This window comes from Bactrocera oleae, chromosome 2, assembly GCF_042242935.1.
Source record: "Bactrocera oleae isolate idBacOlea1 chromosome 2, idBacOlea1, whole genome shotgun sequence".
NCBI classification, from domain to species: domain Eukaryota; kingdom Metazoa; phylum Arthropoda; class Insecta; order Diptera; family Tephritidae; genus Bactrocera; species Bactrocera oleae.
Window position 1 is genome coordinate 18,876,249 of NC_091536.1, and position 24,725 is coordinate 18,900,973.

Here is a 24,725-nt window from a genome sequence, read left to right on the forward strand (position 1 = left end):
GTAGATATATTTGAGATTAGAAAATCTTTCGCCAGGATTGTGGTTATACTGTCAATACCCAAGAAATACTGTGATGCCCGACAGATTGAGCATTTTATCGTGCTTAAAGGCTATATCCACAAATGCATTCATCGGTCGTCTATACCTACATAGTATTAGAATGTTATATTAAATAACCCTCCTTAGTCCCATAAAAATTTTGTTTCGGTTGATCGTAAGAACAGAAAAAAACACGCCTTTCGTAACGATCCTTTGGAGTTGTCCAAATATATATATTTTTTTGTTCTAGTACGGTAAAACATTTTATGAGGATAGAGACAGCGAATTTTTTGTTTGGTTTTGGTGGAAATAAATTTCAATAGATATATAAAGGGCTCTTTGTTTTCTGTCTGAAGCGGATCCAGTAGTGGACTTGCTAAATGTTTCCTGCTTTAGTTAGTTCTGTTTACCGCAGCGAACAAATAAATTAAAAAACAAATAGTATTGATTGTTTAATTATTTATGTCTTGGCATTGAACTCAATTGCCACACTAAATAAATGTGACAGAAACGAGTCATTGAATACTTACTAACGATTATATATACATTAAGCAGGCACATTTTATTTTCGTTCAGCAGCTAAGGTAAATATTACATGAGTAATACCCAACGAACAAATCTGCCTGTACGTGCAAATTTATTTTTCAATATACACAATACTGGTAGAATGGAGTTGAGAAAATTTTTGTAAATGCAACAGTTTTGATAGAGGAAGTAGTATGTTGAAACCTGGTTGGTGATAGTATAACCTCTTGTGGTTATATTATTCTAAGCACATTTCTATGTCTTCCTTGTACTGAAATAGGGCGCAGATACAATTAAGCTACTGCATGGGCCAGTGGCTAAACTTACTAAGGCATGTCGTTCGAATTTATGCAGTTGCAGAGTAGAGAAGTTCATGTATCCTTGATCGGAGTAATAATTAGCCATATAGTTTCCTGAAGGTGTTAGTATAGATTACCCGCGCTTTTATCAAAATTTATAGCAAAAAATAACACAAGTGAAATGCTTTTAACCCACACAAAACATAATAGCTTTATTAACTTAATTTGTTTTCCAATATTATTTTAAATGACATTTATTGAACAGCACAACAATTTACACGAATTTACAAATCAATTAAGATATTTTCATATATATTACATAACTCTTCATTTATAACCATTTTGTTACCCATTCTTGGTTAAAATTATTAATTTATATTTTTTATATTACTTTTGCATTATCAAATGCATCTGTTCCAAAATGAACAACTAGATCTCAGAACACAAATAAGTACATAGATATAGGCATACATACATACATACATACGTATGTAAGTAGAAGCATATTTTGTACAAAAAAATAGTTGTTGGCCCTTGATGGGAACTTATGGATGATGTTAGGCAGTTCGGTGTTTTTTATATGTAGAAAACACATTCGTATATTTTAATAAGGAACATTAAACTCTAAAGATAAATAAATATTTTGAGTATTTTTATTACGCAATGAATTTTATGATGATATTGCCAGTTAAAAATATATATTTTATTTTCACTTCATTTGCCTTTGGTCACAGATATGAAAATATAGTTTTTCAAATACTCGGATGCCATTGCTGTGAAGAAAATCGAAATTTTTGTACATTGTATTTAGCTACTTTTAAAATTTTATTCAAATGTTTTTGTTTTTTTTTTACAAAATTGTGCAAACTACAGCTGATATGTCAAGTAAGACATAAAATTACTTTTAATTTGTAATTGGCAAATTTGATATAACACATTAGTAGTTAAGTTTGACTTCACGCTATTCCATGTGCGTATAAATTAAATTTTGGTTGAATTCATTTTTTATTCTATTTATTGCAGTATTCATTCTATCCGGCTGATTTATGCAGACAATCAAGGATTGAACAAATAAATTGTAGCTTTTCTAAATTTTTGACCCAGTAAGATTAACAAACAGTATCATATGCTATAAAATATGCGTATGGCTAGTTGTACATTGGGATAAATGTCTCGAATAGACTGACAAAAATAGACTCAAAATGTATGGAATGGCGCACAATTTGTTTGTAGTAACATCTTTTTTGTTATTGTTTTCTATCAAAAATGTTTTAATGAAAACACTTGAACATAAATCCTGTAGATTGTAATTTGGAAAAGTATTCAATATAGAAAGTATATAAGTACATAAATTAGCAAGCAGTCAAGAGATAATTGTGAGACTGCAAAAATTTCACTTTAATCCAAGATTGAAAACTTTAATGAGCATAAACAACATAATTGCCTTAATCAGACATAAATTGACCGTCTGCCTAAGATTTGATTTGATCAAACGTTTTCAAAGTGCGTCAATCCTTTGTTTTAGTTTTGACCTATTGGGACTTCTTTACAGCGCTGCGCATACGCCATGCTTGAATGCATTTATAGGCGAAATACAGCGTAAAACCGTGTAACTGAATAGCGACAGCCGAGAAGCCATACCACAACACCGCGTAAGGCATACCCTAGAATTTTAAAATGGTTAGTTTGAGAAAAAATCTTTGTATAAGAAATGTTCATTACTTACGCGCCATATAAAAATATCCGTTTCTTTTATATCAGTTCCCGCATCTAAATTAATGTACTCCCAAAAATCTCTAAAGTAGTAAACAAAGCAGTAGCAAACGGGTATAACGCCAGTTAACGTAAGGGCTATCATATATTTTTGCATTTCGCGAACACTATTGTTAAGTATTGCCGAAAGAGCAAACCACATTGTAAATACCGATGTCATCCAAACGTATTCCCACAACAGTGGTTTTGGCACTTCAAGTTCCTCCACCTCCAGCCAAAAGACATCAATTCGATCCAAAAAATCCGGAGACAACTTGGTCATCATAAAAGTAGAAAGTACGATATGATAGCAAATGCAAAATTTTACTCTCTTTTTGCTCTGCAAACTATAGAAAAGATAAATGAAAATTAAATATAGTAATTATGCCTTTTATATGTATACTTTTTTTTTAAGTTGAGTTTCCCAAATAAAAAAAATTAATAAAATCTTATCAATTGTATATGCATTAGTTATTGTTTTTACTGCGAAACAACAAATAAGTTGGCACCCGTACATACATCAATGCACACACATTCGCCGCTACATTTCGTTGCGCCGAAAGCCCACGTCACCGTGTCACCGAAGACGCTATCGACAGTTCCCAACTCACGCTTGTCCATAATAACGAAATGTAAACATAATCTGGCAATTGGCCAATGAAAGAGCACAGTAATCACAGACAATAGGAGCAGCGCCCTGTAAAAGAATTTGCCTGCAAACACTTTCCCCATACAAATGCGGCCTTCGTCTAGCCCCTCGAAATATCGTCAACATGATCGAATAAGCAAACACTTGTATGTCTCTACATATTATTAAATTATGCAAACTATTCGCTAGCCTGAACTACTAATGACATATTGAAAAGTTACTTCATAAGCTTCTAATATGTGATAACCAAATTTAATAGAAGGCACTATATTAACCTCATACGGTGTGGTGCAGCCACACGTTGCCTGTATTCGTAGTCAGCCCCATCGGTGCCAGCCACCATTGGTCCACCACGAGATGCCATGTTCAAATTATGTTCGAACTATTGATGTTGAGGTATCACCGACTTTCTTTGGAAGTTTCAGCTAAGTTGTCGTTCTGTATCTTTCCTCAGGCTGCTTTCGTGTGTTACAATAACATTTCACTTTACAATGTAGAAATTTAAAGATTCGTTCGTTTGTTTAAAACATTATAATCGGTGGTATTTTATGCAAAGTATACAGTTTGAGTTAATATACTTTGCTTAACGTTAAAAGAAAAGAATATCACCGTCGTATGAAAAAGAAAATAAGTATTCCCCAACAGAAAAAAGTTGCTACGACAAGGAAAATGTATTAAAAAGAATTACAGGGTGTACAAAAGTTTCTGATTATTAGAAAATGCAACAGGCAACAGCCAACAGGGTGACAATTTATTGCAGACATTAAGAATATTATTTAAGAAATATAATATAATTATTCATTTTAAATATTAAATTGCAAATAATATTTAATGCACCTTTAATTGATTTCGTTACAAATTCATTTTCATAAAATAGTTATTGATGGAGTTTGGTTTTCATACTCCATTTCTGGACTCCGTTCATGTTCTGGTTCCGTTCTATTCAAAACCGTTTCCGTTAACGATCTTTTCTATATTATTTCAGTAAAAGCGATAAACATTGTAACATAAAAGTTAAGGATAAAAATTAGGAAGAGTGCCGGCTTGTTTTATAAAATTTATACTAATTATTTGCGATGTAATTTGCGCGAAAAGAATAAGCCTATATATTTATAATATAGAAATTTTAAGGTTGGTTTGCATTTAATTTAGAAAGTACAAATAATTTAAACAAAATACTGACAACTTTATATCCAATTACAAACTGAAGTGAGAGTTCTGATTACAAACACACATATGTACTTATCTAAATATATGAAGAGTACACAATAAAACGTCCATACCCCTGATGAGAATGTACCTATTGGTTAGCTACTCTATGCACCCATCCAACTGTCTAGCCATTCTAAGCTAGCGTTAGCCGCCGCTGCAACCGCAAATACCTGCAAAGTGTTTTTATTATATATAACGTAGCACTGAGCGTTTGACTGCAAACCAAACAACGTGGTCGTCGTCGTGCCATGTTCACTAAATTGGAAATTCAGTGCTTTTGAACACTTAGCGGCGTCGTGAACTGATCGCTCTTCAAGAACTCTTAATCTGTTGAAAATTTAATATTTTTTAAGAAAAAAATGCACGCATAGTGAAATAAAATATATTTATATATGATTATCGAAAAAGAAAAATAATTTTTTCGACGTTCTTATTGAAAATTTGAAATGTGATTTAAAATTGTAATAGAAAAACTTACTCATTACTAATTAATATAAATAAATACAGATGTTAATGCGATTAAAAGTGGTGTTTGTAATAGAAAACCGGTAAATAGTGAACTAATACACTGACAAATACTGGGATCAGTGAATAAAAAAAAAAAAAAATATTTGCATATTTGTGAAAAAACCAGGAGTTCTATAAAAAAAAGGTAATATTTTAAGAAATAAAATATTATGTGTAGTATACATATTATATATAATTATTTCCTCATGTACGTGACATTATTTAAATTGTCTAAGCTTCGGTTTGTCGACACAAAAATATTTCTAAAAATATTGTTATTTATTCGTCAAATGTGTGTTTGCTCAAATGCATTTGTTTTTCTTTTAATGCTTTTTTAAATATTTTTTTTTTCCGTTTTGTAGCTTGACGCTTAAGTTTATATCCCATTCGTTATTTACGTATGTTGCCGCCAACGAAAGATAGAGCCTTTTTTTAATGTAGAAATACATATGTACAACTGTAGCTTTTATTAGGCTTCTATATGTATATACTAGTACATACTCGAATGTACATATTTATCTGCTGAGTTGCATCTACCTGTATACGTATATACGTATAAAACCACATAATGTGCATTGGCTTTGGCTGCCACTTAACAGGAGAGTGTGTGATCATGCCTGACAGCCTGGTTGGCGAACATTGCCATCGCTGCGACTGACATATTGCTGCGATTGCTGCTTTCTTCAATATATTTTTGTTGCTGCGGTAAAAAAAAAAATTAATGTAAACAACAACAGAAAAATCGTAAGAAAAACGTGTTGTGATTTTTATTTATTTTTCAAAGAGCCCAATCGTTAAGACATTCTGTAACTAAGTCTAGGTGTTGACAAGTCTATGTGTAAATATTTTTACTAAGAACTTTTCCTTTCTTCGTTTATTCAAGTGTCTAATGTTCTTTTATGCATATCTAATGCATTCACATGTACATATGTACATATATGTAGTCAATATGTACATATATGTATAAGTATACTTAAGCGCCAATATCGCTGAACAAATCATTTAAAACTGTTTATTTACATTTGTATGTTTGTGTGTACCATGTAAATATGTAGCTAATCATGCATGCATGTACATAGATACGTAAATATTTTAATTTTTCTGGCTTATGTTTTGAGATTGGAAATTCTTTATTTATACATAGAATACATACGTATGAATGTATATGCATTCGTAAGTATAACCACGTACATACATACATTTAATTTTGTGAGCTTTTAAACAGTGAAAAAAGTTTTAATTAACATTTTTTTGTTGTAATTATATATGGACAAAGACATATGTGTAAGTATGTAACTATATATTTTTAGTTTGTGTATATGTATGTACGTATACTTAGACGTTAGTCACTTAGTGAAATACGGAAAACTTCACTTCAGTCAAATTAAAATTTTATAAAAGTGAAAATTACCGGCTGATTGGCTCTGCTTACTGCTTAGTGGACTAAAAACTTCAATGTGAAGCAATTCAAATTTATGTGTTCTTAATTTACATAACTTATTATATACAAAAATACTATACACAAGAAAGTTCCATGTGGTAAAAAGTATTTTTCGAACGGTATTTCATATTTCATCGATATTTACAAATATACATATGTGTGTAATTATGTATATATATACATATATATATATATACTTTGAAGTGGTGAGTAAAATATTGTATTTTTAGTCATGACATAATTTAGTTAAACTCTATGTTTAGCTTCAAGGTCAAAAATAGACTATTTAACTTTATCAGCTAATTTGAAATATTTTTATGTAAATATAATATAAAGACTTTGAAGCTAAACATAGAACTAAATATATATATATACATATATACTAGAACTAGAGTTTAACTAAATTATGCCATGACTAAGAATACAATATTTTACCCACCACTGTTCTTTTCCAGTTATTTTTAATATATAATTTTTTTGGATTGCTAAATGTTTATGTGCTGCATTTTAGCTTTGATATATTCTAGATCGTGCCATATTTATTTCGTCGACATAAAACGAAATGTAATATTAAAAATACCAAATTGTTGATAAAAAAACCATTTAAATATGTGGGTTGTATTGTACATGATTGTAAAAAGTATTTAAAAAAATAGTGAGCTATACACATTTTATGTAAATACAAAAAATATTAAATATAAGATAAGGAAAGGTAACATTCGCTACAATACTTACGAAAATTCTTTGACCATGACTTTATTATCTATATAAATTCAATTATCAAGTAATTAGAATAAATAATAAATGTATGTTTCTATTTATGTTTGTCACGTTCTTTACAATGAAATTATATGTAAAATTATGATATCTCAAGTCTAAATATATACTTGTATGTATACCAGAATATACCATACATAAGTAGAGGCTAGCACTTTTGTGGTAGGGGTATGAATAATTGACTTACAAAACAAGAAAGAACGTTAACTTCGATTGCACCGAAGCTATAATACCTTTCCCGAATACAAAATATTTCTTACAAGACTTTGATTTTGATAGGACAGTTTGTATGACAGCTACCTGCTATAGTGTCGCAAACTAGACAATTTGTTGGAGCTTGCATTGTTGCCTTAAGCAACAATCTATGCCAAGTTTCGTAAATATATCTGCTCAAACAAAAAAGTTTGCCACGCGACTACTTGATGGTATAGTGGTCCGATATCAGCGTTTCCGACAAGCTGCAGCTTCTTGGGGAGAAAAAGATATGTGCAAAATTTCAGATCGATACTCAAAAACTGAGGGACTAGTTCGCGTCTATACAGATAGATGATCAGACAGACGGACATGGCTCAATCGACTCAGCTCGTCACGCTGCTCATTTAGATATATAATTTATAGGGTCACTGACGTTTACTGGGTACAGGGTATAAAATGGTGTTTATGTATATCATATACGTAATACATAGAATTCGCGCTTCCCTGTATGAATTGCACAACAAATTGTGATTCTTTTAAATTAGTTAATTCGTATTTTTTTATAGTTTTTAATTTCTGAAGAAATATTTGTGGGTTAGTAAGGTCAACTTGTATATAAAACTTGTTAAAGGCAGCGTTAAATCTGCTTTGTTAGATATGTAATATTTACCCAATAATATATGTATTGTTATTTGTTATGAGTATACCAGTTAAATTACATTATTATACACGATTGTATAGAATGCAAACTAAAACTAAAAATCGATTTAGTCCATTTTCAAACTTTGTTTAGGTAATCAATTGTGTATTTCCGCGAAAAATTGATATAGTCACCTCTTAAATGAATTTCCATAATTAGATTTGGACCCCTTGGTTTCTGTACATATTTATAGTAATTGTGCGTTTAAATGGCTGGTGGACTTTAAGTTGTTCTCAAGTATTTCCTACAGGGTGGCATATAAGCTATGTTTTTTGCAACTGCGTTTGCTTTTTGTTAATATGTTGACGAAATTTATATTTAAAAAATTATATATGCAAATATTTTGATATACAAAATGCTTAAACTGCTTGTGTGCTGATAACTGTAAGAGCTTACTCGTACTAAATATATTGGGAAACATTTTATAAGTTTCGTCCACACATTGTTAATGTACACGTATCATTATTTTCACTCATACATATGTGCGTATTCTTGACTATATAGAAGCTTATAAAGGGTATTTAATATCATTTATGTCTGACTGACTTCTTTTGAATGATTTTTTAAATTGAAAATCTGTTTTCAATTACAATATCTTATTATGAGGAATATAACTGATAAATTTTGCTTATTAGCTTGTTTTCCCTGTATATATGTATACATGTTAATTCTAAATATAATATACTTCTGTATTCAAAAATTCATATACGTCTGTAGAAATTTGATAACACAATTTATCTCGACTAAACATTTGTAACATTTGAAGATATAAATGAGATTAAAAATATTTATGTTGAAAATATTAACTTGGTGAATCGGTCTAAGAATATATTTAAAATATTTTATTTATATCTGAAAGATCATAAAAAGATGAAACTTGTTAAAGATCAAAAATCTCATGTATGAAAAGAAAATCTATATACCATTTACATATAATTATATATAATCTTAAAATATTCCATTTTTTCTTTTCAGCCCTACAATGTCCCAATCATCACTACCGCCACAGCCTACACAACCAATACCCATTGCGGTGATAAATCGTGGCACAACAGCGACAACAGCCGAACAGCGGCGTGCGAGTTTTGCGCGTCGCGCTGAGAGTTTGGTGGAGCGGGTGAGAGTATTAAATCAAATTTACGAGGTATTAAATGACCAAGCGTGAGATTTTTCTGAATATTTAAACATTTTTCTATTATCCCACCTATCCGACATTGATGCTTAGATTTGCATATCCTGCAGAGTGCAAACAAAGTTATACTAGCAACCTGTTCCTAGCTTGAGAACAAACGCAGTTCATAAGCGTGTAGTTATGCAAAATGCAAATATGGTACATATCAATACTATACTATATATCTCCCATCATCTGCGCACAGGTTATTTTGGCTTCTTGCCGGAAATTCACATTTTATAGTATATACTTGTAATTCTGTAAAATGCAAGATTTTCATTTTTAGTTTATGTACTGAGTCTGTTAATTAGTATTTTTATTTTTATTTCAAATATCCTTTATTTTAGTTTTTAATTGCTTATTTTAATTTTGGCGTACTTTCACAACCAGGAATTTGTGTTAGACATCTAATCGTAAATAATCTCACGTGATTTTTAATTTGGTTTTTTTGTTTGAATTAAAATAATTGCTTAGTAGCCAGAGTGAAAAAAGCGTTTAAGCGAAAATCTTTGCTAAAGATAAGAATCTGCTACCAGGTTGTTTAAAATGGAATATGTGACAATCAGAAATTATGAAATTGCGATAGTCTAACGCGCTACTAGTTGATGTTGGTAAATAACAGAATTGAGTTTTCGTTACACATATATTTGAGAATACTCTCCAAAATAGGATATGGATCGGTTTCCAAAACTTTAAACACATTATTCTTGAAACCCGTTTTTCAGAGTCGGTGAGTAAAATTTCTCCGAAATGGCTGGACGGATTGATATTTTTAGATATGTCAGGTAATGATCAAAGGAATATAACTTTCGTAATTGGTTCACTTTTCAAGCCACATTAAAGTGTAAATTTTTTCACAGAAAACTACAAAAGTTTAGGAAGCCGCCATTTTGTCAAAAAGATGTAGAAAAAATAATTTTTTTAGTTTTTGGATTCGAGATAACTTTAAGGAGAAAAATCTTCACCGCTAGACATTTATTTTTCGAAGGTTCTCCTGAAGAACGGCTACGGGATCAAGGAAATGCAACATTTTTCAAAATGTTTTATAAATAAAATGTCAAGTGTTTTTTTGAATTTCAAGTAAATATAAGCCCTTAAAGCAAGACACAATAATTATCAAGTACAATTATATGAATGCCAGAGTTCTTATCTGAGGCTAGATACAAAATAATTCGAGTTATTTCACAACCATTCAAGGTCTGAACCCATATTCTCTTCCACAGTTTCACATTTCTTTGAAGACATACTATTATATTAATCTATTAAACTATTTGCCCCAATGTGATCATTGAAACATTAGAGGGTCTAGAGGGACCTTGCAGCGGGCATGCAATAAATAGCACTTTTTTGACGAAATTTACGAATTAATTACCTTACTTGATGCAGGATTTTTATAAAAGCCATCGAATAACAAAACCCACTTACGCAAACAGCCTTTAAAGCCATTATACCTAAGTCCATGCAAATTTCCTTACATACAAACATAATAATAACAACAACAACATCTACTTAACTATAAAATTAGCATAAAGCAAAGCACCTGGACTGCCTAAGTAAGGAAAGCACATTACTACGCCTCCATTCAAAAGCCAGAGACAATTAGGTGCGTTTAAACGTTTGAATATGATTTTTATTGAATTGAGAGTCTTATCAATTATTCAAATCACAATGGTTTAGAAAATTAATGCAAATGACGGATACAAAAGAAAGAATTAAGCAATAGACTTTAGCCTTGCAACGAGTTTAAAGTGCATTTTGTTATGTTTATATTGATGTACATATATAGTATACTCATATATAGCAACGTAAATATATGCATTTACTCTAGTTATTGACATTGTTGATAAAGTTCTTGCTTTGAAATAAAAGTGCAAAGGCCCTTGCTCTTGATAAATCATGAACTTTTCAGATTCACGGTTACAAAACGTAACTATTAGACTTTTGCGGCAAGGAGAGAACCAATAGCACATAGCCAGTAGCTATTCAAAAAGTTCAAAAAATTTAAGCCAGGGGTAAACTCAATTGTAAAATATTTTTTTTGTTTTGTTTATAAGGGAATTAATGCTTAGTGGCTATAGGCAAGGTCTCTCTAAATTATTCAGCATGGAATTATTAGGAGTCAACTAATGTTGAAATTCAAGTAGTGGGAGAAAAAGAAAATTAATGCATTTCCAAATAGCCAAAATACGAATCGGAAATGTCAAGACGAAGAAAAATAAGCTCCGGAATCAGTCAAGTAAACATTTATTTATTTTGTCCGCCACTATTATAAATTCAACTTTTTATTCAATATATGCTTACCTTTGGTAACTAGTAATAACTCGGTGAGTCACAAGCTTGACACAAAATAGGGAAAGTACATTTGGGAGGTTCTAGTCTTCCCTATTTTGACAAAACTGTATAATTTGATTTATAAGTTAAATTTTGAAACCAAATTATTGGGGTAAACTGAGCATTGCAGTAAATATATTTCTAAACGGACATATCAGATATTAGCCTTTCTACACCAAGCAGACAAATCATTTATGTATGTATATGCTAGATTGTGTTTTTTTCATTCATCCATTAAGAGAAAGATAGAAAAAGGTTAGTTCTGAAAGAAGTGGTGGTCACAAATAAAAATGAGAATCTCGAGATAATCACTTATTTCCGGGTGCTGTAGAAAAATTGTGAAAGACTGTTTCTAGTAAAACTTAAAGGGTTTTTTACTGTGAAAAAATATCATTTGATAAAAATCTATTGACTTATCCAGCTGCCACTGTGTTCTAATACTTTATAGCGATGCCTTATTCAATGCATATACGAGTGCAAATGCACTTACATTATAAATATGTACATGTACATATATACATAGATATGCAACAAGTTTAATTAATCGAAATTGAACGTAAATACTTCACACACCGTCATAGGAAGATGTACGAGTTTGGCTTGCAAAGAAATTAATATCGAGATGTATGTCAGTGTGTACATATGTACTCAGTGATTAGTTTGTTTTTGTTTACTGTTCTATTTGCACTCATACACTTTATGGCTTGCTTAACATACATACATACAAGTGTGTACATTTGTGTTGCGACGCCTACGGCTGATAACCATCGTCAGCCTATCTGTTGGATATTTCGTTCGCTCAACACCTTTGCCCTCTGAAATTGTTGCTTATCTCGTCTTGTTTCGTAAGTCAAGTGCAGGGTGATTGAGATAATTAAGTATGAATTGGAGAATCCACATTTTACGTCTGCATTTTTAGTGCTACCGTATTTCCTTAAGTTAATTGCATACTGCAGAGAATATATTATATTTGCATATGTTCGTAAGGTTGTAAAGAATAAAAGTGTGTGTGTGTATATATTTTCGCAATCGGTGGGTGTGTTGCTTTGACTCGCTTTAGCTGAACTTTTGTTCTTGAATAATTGCCTCAATAGTGAAATTTATTAATGGCAATAAATATGCACATACACACGTACATTCCCATGCACATAATCGTTTGATTTGCTTCGTTAATTCACAATATTTGCTTACGGCTGTGCTTAGCGCAATGGGTGCATATCGAAAAATATGGCTTTCATTATTACAACCGTTTGTTGAAGCGAATTGGAATTATCTACAGTTGTGGTAACATGTGCAACCAGTTTATTTTATTTATTTGATCTTTTTTATACCTTGAGCAGGGTATATTAAGTTTGTCACGAAGTTTGTAACACCCAAAAGGAAACGTCGATGTCCTTATAAAGTATGTGGGTCATTCCACTGAAGATTTACATTCAAACATTTTTTTCGTACAAAACTTTTTTTTTGTCTTCTTGAAAATACTTTTTTTTGTATACGCAAATGTTTAAAGATACCGTTTTCAAAAGTCGAAATTTTGAAAATTCATAATTCCTAATTTTTTCATATTGAATCGAAATAAAAAAATTTGTGTGCAATATTTTGCCTCAAAAAAATCAAATAAAACGTTTTATATGAAAAAAATGTTTGAATGTAAAATTTCGATGAAATGACCCATATACTCGTATGTACAAGGAGCGTTCCAAAGTAAACAGGACTTTAAAAAAAAAAAGACAGAAAAAATGGTTTTATCGACAAAATCAATTAATTTTATTCAAAATAGTCTCCTTCTGCTTTAACGAGTGTTTTAGCTCGTTGCCTGGTATGGCCGCCAGTATGCCGGTGCAAGCCTTTTGAATGGTCTCTACGTCTGCATAACGCTTTCCTTTCATCGGCAAAAGTCTTTTTTTTCGAAAAGGTAGAAGTCGCACGATGCCATATCAGGTGAATACGGGGAGTGGTTGATTGTTAAAATGTGATTTTTGGTAAAATAATCGGCCACAAGCATCGATCGATGAGACGGCGCATTATCGTGCAACAAACGCCAACTTCCATCTTCGCGATATTCGGGCCGAACACGTCGAATACGGCGCACCAATCATCGCCATAAACTTGTTTCATCAATTGAAACGTTTCGGTAAAAGTTTTACCAATTTTAAAACAAAATTTAATGTTGGCTCTTTGTTCGAAGCTCATTTTCGCACCGATGACGAAAACATACTGACACTTAAAACGCAATAACTTCACTTCCAATAGATGAAATGTCATGAAATTTTTACTGGAAGTCGATAAACAATAGCACTAGAGTTTACTTTGTTACTTTTTTACTGTTTACTTTGGAACGCACCTTGTATATAAATGATCAGCATAACGAGTTGAATCGATTTAGCTATATCTGACAATCCGTCTGTCTATATTACCCCTTTATAAAGTTTATAGTAGGCACTACAACTGGCTAGATCTTAGTGGACCAAATCTTAAATCGTATATGGCGACGTAACTTCATTAACTATTCCTATGATTATAGATATCTCAGATATTCATAGTATACATTTTCGAGTTTGCGTTTTTTTTGTATATGTGTATGCGTATGCGTTTTTATGTTTGCTTATTCAAAGTAATGAGAGCTATGGGAACATCAAATGCATATTTCCAATAAATAAAGATTAGTTCACTAAATTGATACAAACACTTTTCAAATTTGAAATTTAAAACTACTTACATGCTTAATTATTGCCAAACTTTTAGGTTTGCAAACCACTTCCAAAGTCATAAACAATTGAGAAATTAACAAGCGATGAACATTGAAATCACGTTTCCCAAATAAAAATAAATTATCCATAAATCACTTTATAATTTTGTTTATGTGTATGTATGTAATTGGTAAATATATGTATGAATGCAATTAGCGAAAAATGTGAAATATGATTTTAATGGCTTTGCTTAGCGATGTAATTATATTTTCCTTGAATATTTATGTTCGGTGAAGTGTAAATCAAAATGTATATACCATACAATATATACACATATACAAGTAAAATACACACTGAGGGTCGATGCCAGTAAAACAACCAATTTTGCTTAATATTATTTTTAATTCTACACAATCTGATGAACTCATTGAACTCAAAAATCGGTGTTTTCCACGAAGTGTGTAATACTCAGAAGAAAACGTCGGATACCCTATAGGGTATGTATATACATATATATAAATGATCCGCTCGACGAGCTGAGTTGTATATATGCGAACTAGTCTTTCAGTTTTTAATAAGTCGATCTGAAATTTTGCAAATATTCCGTTCACCCAAGAAGCCGCTGATTAGTCGGAACCGCCAATATCGCATATGGCTGACATATAAGCTGAACGATCAAATACATGTGTTATTATAGTAAACTTTTTTATTTGGAGAGATATCTTCACGAAATTTAGAATGAATTATTGTCCAAGGCAACATTACAATCTCCGAACAAATTCTTCAGATCTGCTTTCGTATTTCTTGTTTTCTATAATATTTGACTGCTAACCATCTTGAATAGTTAATAAGATTACTCTATTTAAAAAATTTAACTAAAACTAAATAACCAAAAACATATTCCACAAAATTGGTTACTTAAGAGCCTCTAAATATTTTTCACCTTTCATTTAAATATGCATTTCTAATTTTAATCTCATCTGTATGTATATATTTATGTGTGTTTATGTTCATTATAAATTATTGCTGTTCCCAATTTACGTACTGTTGTCTAATGAACTTTGAACGTAAATCGGTAAATCTGTTTAAAATTTACTTTCTGTTTGTTAGGACGAAACTGCAGTCTTTTGCCAGCCACTTCATCATCGCACTGCGCATTGGAGTTTTGCTGTAAGCTTTTAAAAAAAAAAATTTTAATTATTTAAAAAATTTCAATCTAAACTGGCTTTAAAGACTATATCGAATAAATTGTACAGTTCACATTAGTCATAAATATTTGCTTTGAAAAACAAATTTAATGGCATTTAAGCTCATCCAAATATATAAATCATATATAACTCTATATACATAAATACGTGTGTATGTTTCCTATTTTTATACTCTCGCAACCTGTTGCAACAGAGTATAATAGTTTTGTTCACCTAACGGTTGTTTGTATCAACTACAACTAATCGAGTTAGATATAGGGTTATATATATAATATATAAATGATCAGGATGAAGAGACGAGTTGAAATCCGGGTGTCTGTCTGTCCGTCCATCCGTCTGTCCGGATCTGCTTAACCGATTTCAACCAAATTTGGTACGTAACATTCTTTTCATATTTCTATGTTATAGTGCGAAAATGGCCGAAATTGGACTACAACCACGCCTACTTCCCATATAACACCATTTTCAATTCCATCTGATTCTTTCACTTTCCACTATGCATATCAAGCAACAATGATTATATCGGGGTAAAACTTTGCGTGAATAATACGTTTAAAGTATGCCACCTTGTGACCAAAAATTGTCTAAATCGAACCAAAACTGTTCAGGCCCCTAAGTACTAAATATGTGAACCCCAGTGCCTATAGTTGACCTTCTACCGAAAATATCAGTCAATCCACAAAGAAATCTCAAACGAGTATACCATTTGACTTTGCGAGAGTATAAAATGTTCGGTTACATCCGAACTTAGCACTTCCTTACTTGTTACGATTTGTTTTGATAATTCTCGTTGTGAATCTATTTTTGTCGACAAAATGTAAACAATAATGTAAATAAGGACAATTCTATAAAAATGAAACTACTTGAATGCTTACCCTACAAGAGCAGTGACAGTCATCTAACCGGTCATATGACAGTCACAGTGAAAAAATTTTGTCAGCGCGCAGAACAAAGTTTCTATCATTTTCTTAAGAGCCTTGTGCACAAACTGCTGTAAACAAACGTATGTGTGTGATTTTGCATCTCTCTTTAACACATGGGTATTCGGAATTGATTCACTATATATCTGTACTGCTCACTCTCATGTCTTTTTCTGTGTTTCTCCAGTTTATGGCTATTTCGGAATTTAAAAGTGCCTAAATAAAATGAAAATTAACTAAAAATATAATTTTATTTGAATGCACAGAAGCACGCAACACTTTTAGTTGATCGCACGGAATAACAACTACAATACATAGGTATTATACAACTTCTCGAAACTTCTATGAAAATGTATTTTGTCTCTTTTCGACTTGTTTGTTTTTGGAAACTTCGTAAACAGACAGTTCATGTGACTGTCAGTACTGATGTGAGTGTATTGGTGAACCCATCAGCAGTTTCTTGTAGGGTAGCTCTATACACATACTTATAGATATACATCTGTAAATATATGGGAAGTAGTACAATTTGTGTAAAAGCTTACTTAGAAATTTTAGAAACGTTTCACCCATTCGATAAACGTTTTAATCACTTTAATCTACAAGCAAGTTTCTACACTTAATTAATTGAAGCGTATTTTTAAATATTTACCAAATTCTAAATGTAATTGGAATAATTGTATGTACTTATGTACATAAATATGTATGGTTTTGTTATTTCCTATTTTCATTGTCTGCTATGGCTCATATTTTTAATTATTTTGAACTACTTGTAGTACACGCGAGTAGAGCATCGTTCAATTAAAATGGAATAAATTTGTATATATGATACACATATTATAAGTGTATATATGTATGTTTATATGCAGCAACGAGCACATAACTTTATGATGATGTCCAATTAATTGAACGACCGATCAGCGATCAATGCTTCTATACTGACGTAAGCATGTAGATCTTACATATCTATTCAAATATCTAGTTTGGGTGTTGGCGTACTTCAATTACTAATACTCTAATACCATATAGAGTAAGGATTTATGTGATCAACTCATACTTTATCTAGCACAGCAACGATTACTATTTCCGCTTATTACATTTGTGTCATTACTCCCTCTATGTTGAAGCGGAGCTTTGTACTCAAACTTTACATGGTCTATATATAAGAGTCGTATAATAACTCGTTCCATGTTTAAGCGAAATTATATATTATATTAAAGCAGATGATTGAGAGTTCCAAGAAAAAATAATTTATATCCCTCATTAATACAAATGGTAACAAAAATGGTTTTAAGAAGAGAGGGTCCTGTGTTCTGCAAGAAGACTTCCTAAGTTCGCTCGATTAAAGTAGTCGAAATTTCTTCTTTATGAAATGTGACAAAACTATACGCTTAATTCTATATACAACTGATATTAAATGTATAGTATTTCATATTAAACTCTACTACATTTATATTTGACACATACATACATATATACATTGGTATGATTGTACATATAGACCACGAGTCCATGAAAACGCTATCCAATATATTGTAATAAAATATTTATATGTGAATATAATATATATTTCATACGAAAATTCACCCGAGTTAAGTGTATACGAGTATATATAGACACGCATTTTAACATATACTCTTATATTCCATATACATATATATACGATATACTGACACAACTACGCATCACAGTTTATACGGCTTTGTCCGGAAAGCACGCGAATATAACGAGCAAAATAAATGAACGATAAAGAAAAACGTAATAAAGTAAGTCATTGACGACGTCAGCAAAAGCATACAATAACAACAAAAACCAAACTTAATAGCGAAGGTGCTGGTATGTGCGTTTGCAGCGCTTTTTGGGGGCATGGCAGCCGATTGCCATACATGCATCTTTCGGTGAGCTTTTGTTATTCACACATACTGATACTTACATTATTAAATATGTAGCAATTGGGTTTTTTGTAAGTGAGTAAAGATTATGCGCATTACAAGTCAACCAGGCAAGCTTTCAAAAAGCTTTACGAGAATTATTTCGGTAGCTTTACACTTTTGTAAATATGTAATTATGTTATGATACCTGTAAGCTTACACAAGTTGCGTTAATGCAAATTAAATTTGTTGCAATAAATTAACTATTAGTAATTGAGTGGAAATTTTAGTTTAACATAAATTAATTTTTGTATTTTTGAAAGGCTAAAGTAGTTTCATTGTTAGACCATTTTGAGAGGCTTACTTTGTTTAGACGCTGTTGAATGCATAGACACGTCAGCCACAAGTTTTCAGAAGACTTTTAACATTTATTTAATGTACCTAGATGTTTTTAATAAAAAAGTTACTCATACGCACTGTGTAACTATAAAAAGCATGAACTTTTGGACATTTATGACTTTTGAATTTAAAGGTTCATTTCTTGTACTTTTATTTAATGAATTGTCAACATTTTGACAGGCAATATTTATATTTACAACTATTATTAAAACAAAATTTTCTTGTTAATCTATGATTTAATTTTCCCGAAATTGAAAAAACTTCTCGGTTTTTATATTTATTTAGCATATTTATACTATATATGTACATTTATACAATTGTGAGGTAAGCGTTACTAATAAATGCCCACTGACTTACTTACTTGCATATATACTTTTGTAATTTGTTTTTATTTTTTTTCTAAGTCGGCAAACAGTTCCTTTTGCCTTATTGTTTACAGTTCTAACTACACCTCTCGGCAGTTATTGTAGTTCATCCTAAGCAATCAATTTTATTGCTATACCTTTTTCTTTGCTTATACTCATATTTTTTTTCATTTTATTCGATCTGTCATTAAGTACCAATAGACGCTATAGAACCGACCACAATGCGCCTTACCAACACTGTTATGTGGTTTGTAGATTTATAGCTAAATGTTTCGATGCTCTCAGCAACCGCTATACACAAATATATATCTCACTTATTATATGCATACACTTACATTTATGCTTCTTACACTTGCATCCCTTGTCGTCATTGTTAGCATACATGTTTGTCTTAGTCCCGGTCTGTTCCTCCATTTTCCAAAACTTGTTTTGTTCACATTCAAAACGGGTATTGACTCTAAGGAGAGCACGACAACAAATGCCTTTTTCATAACAATACTTAATATATACAAATGCACATAGCATATGTTTGGGTGCGCCCGAAATGTTACATCACAAAAGATAACAAACAGCTGTTGTTTGTAAATATATATGTAGGCATGAGTTGTATTATTCATGCTTGAAGAGAAAACTCGCACTAGTCAGACATATTTCTATTTCTTTCGGAGTTAATAAATATTTAAATTTGTGAAACTATGTCATATATTTTATAACGGGAACTGCGTTTTAAATTTTCCAAATAGTTATATTAAAAATATATTAACTCCGAACCAGTACATACAATATATAAATAAACCTGAAATAAATAGTCTTTTTTTGTAGTTTTGTTTATTTGATTAAAATTAATAAACTTAATTATTAAAATAATTAATAGTACAACGATAACATATAATACGTGCAGTGTCTCTAGACGAGCTCTCGAGTACTCCGCTATCAATAATTAGTAACATTTTATTAACCAATGAATAAAAATATTATTTATATCTTAACTTAATAGATATTATATATAGGATATACTTGTATTTGCCGAAATAAATAGTTTTCCTGCAGGGATGAAATAATTTATTTACGCACGTACGTAATATATTATATATGGTAAATCATATATTATGCGCACAGATGTTGTAAGTTGCCTAAATAAGCATCTTAAAATCTACGCAGCAATGACATAACCTACAATTGTGTGATCTGACAATGGACATCTGAAGAAAATTAGCAATTTTTATAATGTATTTCAAATTATTCTTTTGTTTGTCAATTTTAGTTCTTTACTATACTATTTCAAGCTTTGCGTGTGAATTGTTTTGCGTAACTAAGTACCAAACGCTTTGAAAATGACTATTGGAAGTTAGAAAAAAAATGTGTCTTTAGACATTATTCAATAATAGATCATATATATGTATCAGCGATAAATCTAATAAATTGGTTTTATAGCTTTATAATCGATTATTATTATGAAATACAATCTTCTAGACTTCCGTCCCAAATGTAAAAGCCGCAATTAGTATAGTGTAAATATAACTAGAAGAATTTAATTGCAAGTTCCCAATGCATAATGAAATTAAGCACCGTTACAATTCCCCAAATGAATTTTTACTGCTTTGTTTAACAGCAAGATTGGGATGCACAGGCATTTAAAATTAAAATTAGTTATGTCTATCTAGTGTTTTCAAGTGTTTCTTAAATATCCTAAAACGGAAATTTCGAAGTCGAAGAATTGCACATAGACACTGCATTTTATATCTATACTTAAAAAAATATTGCATTTACAAACCATTTTTTGTCTTTTCTTAACTCATATCCATACCAACTTAGTATATTTTTGGTACCTGAGCACCGAACGGTTCCCCCTGTTAGTAGAAGCACTAAAATACTTTTAACCTGCCGGCTAACTATTAAATTCCGGGTGACTCATTTAACACTAACCTATAATTACCACATAACAATAGTACCGGTACAATAACAACAACTATAAATGGTTAATTCTCAATCTTCGTTTGATTAAAGCCAATAATTTCCTTGGCCGTTTTCTTGCATTGCTTATTTAAAAAAAAAAAAAAAATTAAAAGACACTAGTAACTAGTACTCAGAACAACAGAAATATGTAAGAGTGTGTGTAAGACCACTTAGGCACGCAGCGAAAAATGAACAAAAATTAAGTGATTTTTACATTTTTTTCTGCTTTTCAATGTAATGGCGAAAGGTAAAGTAATCAAAAACAAGCAAACCAAACAAAAATGAAAAGAGCAAAAAAAAACGAATAAAAATCAAATATTTGCAATGTGTATTTGCAAAGCCGGCTAAGAAGTTCGAAGAGCAAGTTCAAAATATCTTGCGCTTGGTCAATGGTAGCGAGCAATGGCTGGTACTCATCAGTAGTAAAAGAAAATAAAACATTTTATATATATACATATATATATATGTAGCTGGAATAATTACAGTTACAAATATATTTCGTGTGAACGATTTAAACCACAATATGATATTTCTGTGGTGGTCGTTTGCAGTCGTACAAGGCGTATACGTAACATTTGTCAATAACTGTATGTACTTTGTATTGCTCGAAACAAAACGAGCGGTAAATAAGTAAGATAAGGTAAGTAATAAGCAACTTCTTTAAATTGTAATCAATTATTCAAATATGTGTTTTCAATACTCAAAATTATTTGGTAATAACCATTTTAAAAAATTTTATAAAAATTAAGCGGTAATAACGATCTGATATTAATTTTTCACAAAATATTTTCCATTTCAATTACTTTCTCGTATAAAATAAATCTGCATAGTATCATACAAACATTAATAACAGCATATATGCACACATAAAATATTTCGCATTGGGCTCTTTATGTTTTAGAGGTGGGCGTGAATTACCCTGAAAAATGCCCTTCACCTCTAAATCTGAAAGCTCTCCACATACTAAAGCTTTTTGTAACACATACACATACATACATAAATTTTACCGGGTAGTGTGTAGCAACCCACGCACTACGAAACGGAAGCAAAAGAAAATTAATAAAATGGTGTGAAAACAAAAAATTTACAAAAACAAATGCGGCTGTCTACGGATATACGACCCTCATACGTAATAGTATGTTTGTGTTGTGACACTGACACTTATTAGTGAAAAGAAGGTAAGTGGAAGACCGAATTACAGCTATAATTCCCTCTAGGGAAATTAGCTTACAGCATGCGTAAGTTTTGTTTTCATACACGTATGAAAAGTCAATTCTAGATAAATAACTTTTATGTTTCATTTCTATGGCATATATTCTGGTTGTCAACGAAAAGTTCACGCTTGGCCTTAAAATATGCCGAATTCCTCCAGAAAAATAAATTTGTATAAAAGATAAAAGCAAATTTTAGCAACAATAACAAGATTACAATATCTATTGCTATTCCTAAACATGCAATGTGAAGATTTTGCGTCTGTCTTGTCTAGATTTATTTGATTCACATCAAATATTTCCTACTGGGTGCTAATACAACTCACATTCTTGTAGCATACTTTTAAGCGTTACATTACATATATACTAATGCACGTACCATACAAATGTATAGGTGAATATGTGTCAGAGAGTGTTGCTATTTCTGTGGAAGCTTAAAAGTTTACGCCGTCTACGTGCCACCACACAGGCTTTTGTTTGGGGATGTTTTGGTATTTGGGCTCTGTGTGCAATATAAGTACAGACTCTAAAGTTTAATGGCGTAAACTTTTAATTCAAATTGAAGTTTCAATTTACACTTTTCTTCACCTGAGTGACACTGACACTGAAGGTTAATGGCATTTGCTGCTGCTGTTTATCCACCTATTACTGCTAGGTGTCCATCGCTATTTTTATTTCTCCCAACGTCTGCTTGACTGTCCCACAAACTAATGTCGCAAAATATCTCCCACCCATCGTTGGCCAAGCGAAACCATTGCAAGAGCTTGTGAGCTGGCTGTGCACTATGTGAATACGTAAATATTCGGCTGCCTGCCTGGTTTGGCGCTTACGCTGATATGTGCTGCCTGATAAGCGACTAACTACTGTCAGTTGTTACTCAGCATTCGTTGGATGTGCATGTTAGTGCGCTTGGAAATCTTTGAGAGCATTGAAATTACTCAGTTGATCAATTATTTTGAGACAGAGTTAAAATACAATAGAAAAATTGAGAGACACAATTTCTAAAAGTAATATTGAGCCGGAAAAAGTTAAAAAATATTAAAATGTTTACTTTATAAAAAGTGCAGAATATAATAAATACATAAAATATTTTGGTAAAAAAAATTGAAATATAAATTTTCTAAAGTATATTTTGTTTAAAAACTAATTGTCTTTTGGAATCGGCAATCGCCGTAACATAACAGCCGCAGCATCGCAGTGAAGAGTGCATTAATTACAATTTCCCAAAACGCATTTACGGTAATTTTCTGGCGCCACAAAGACAAATGATATTGAACACTTGAACGTTTTATTACAATATATTCACAGCGTCGTTGAAAGATAATATTTAAAATTTGATCAATTCGAAATAAATTTTATTCAAATCAACAATAGCAATAAATTTCAAATTAATTTATAATTAACACGCAATCGGCAAGCTTTACTGCTCCATCACATTTACGCATTTGCGTCTTAGAAATTTTGTTAAGCCCAAATAACAAAGCATCAATTTATTATGGAGAAACACGCAACACTGAATCACGCTGCGGCTGGGCAGCATCATCATCAGCATGGCCACCACCCGGACAAGATAAGCGTAAGTTTGTAGTGCAAATGCTGATATATGTCTGCTCAAATATTCACCTCCTTCAGTTAACCAAACCATAGTTTTCCCCACAGCCACCCCCTGCCACCCGAACGAAATACCCTTATCATCTATTTGGTCAAGCGTTCAGTGCCCAACTACTTCAGTGGCGGGCTAAACGTATTTACACCAGTTTCATACACACTCACCATCGCATCTTAGCAAACACACATATACACCCATTCCATTTGCCCTTAGCAGGTACCGTCAGTTTGTTCAGTTCAACGCGTTCTTTGTCGGCGTTTTATTACCTGCATAAAGATGCCAATAGCTGCGGGCACTCTGAAAGGCGTACAGCAACACGCTTTAATAGCTTAGCGCGCACATACATACACGCACATACATATAAGCATAAATTTGTAGATATTTGTACAGCCTGCTGCTGTTTATAAACAATCTGATCTCTGCGTGCCAGCGTCTTTGATTAATGCGCTCATTTGTGAAATTACGTTATTTCTCTTGCTTCATCAGACTTTTTTCACTGGGGTTTTGCTTTGCTTTAATAAATGGTTTGAAGATTTTCTCGTTTGCTAGCTGAAAAAGGAAAGTAATTTTTCTGATATTTAAGCATTAGTGTAAATGGACCGCACCCACGATTTGTTAGCAGATAAGCTCTGAGCAAAGCACTGATTTCATTAATTTCTAAAATATTATGATACTACTCGGTATTTTGATTATCTTAAAATAAAAGTGTGCCTTAAAGTGTTTGAAATTGTTCAAAAATATAGATATTTGTTTTTATTCTCTCACGAAAATAGTATAATAGTATACACATATAATTGTCGATTAGGATAATATATGATCGAATTCTTCAGGTGCGTGTAATTATTGTAATTATTGGCTTTAAATAATGATTATAGGTGTCCTTTAATGTTCGTAGGTCCAG

At 31.5% G+C, this 24,725-nt stretch overlaps 2 protein-coding genes across 10 annotated transcripts in view; one reads left to right on the forward strand and one right to left on the reverse strand.

Annotated features, from left to right (window-relative positions):
• Positions 1-1,045: 1,045 nt before the first annotated feature.
• jagn (jagunal) lies at positions 1,046-3,929 on the reverse strand. Its single transcript, XM_014247863.3, has 3 exons — positions 3,540-3,929; positions 2,590-2,962; positions 1,046-2,527 (listed from the first exon to the last, which is right to left on the reverse strand). The coding sequence occupies exons 1-3, from the start codon at positions 3,626-3,628 to the stop codon at positions 2,396-2,398; spliced, it is 594 nt and encodes a 197-aa protein (XP_014103338.3). The 5' UTR covers positions 3,629-3,929; the 3' UTR covers positions 1,046-2,395.
• A 751-nt stretch (positions 3,930-4,680) lies between these two features.
• LOC106627787 (uncharacterized protein ZK1073.1) overlaps positions 4,681-24,725 on the forward strand; it is a 41,090-nt gene continuing 21,045 nt past the window's right edge. For 2 of the 9 annotated variants that reach the window (XM_070110656.1, XM_070110660.1), the window contains exons 1-3: positions 4,683-5,128; positions 9,072-9,240; positions 15,399-15,458. In XM_070110656.1, coding sequence (XP_069966757.1) covers positions 9,079-9,240; positions 15,399-15,458 — 222 coding nt within the window. In that variant the 5' untranslated portion in view covers positions 4,683-5,128; positions 9,072-9,078. Of the gene's footprint in view, positions 5,129-9,069; positions 9,241-15,398; positions 15,459-23,084; positions 23,792-24,725 lie in introns of those variants that run through there. The other 7 variants (XM_070110654.1, XM_070110638.1, XM_036377956.2 and 4 more) reach the window with 7 other exon arrangements.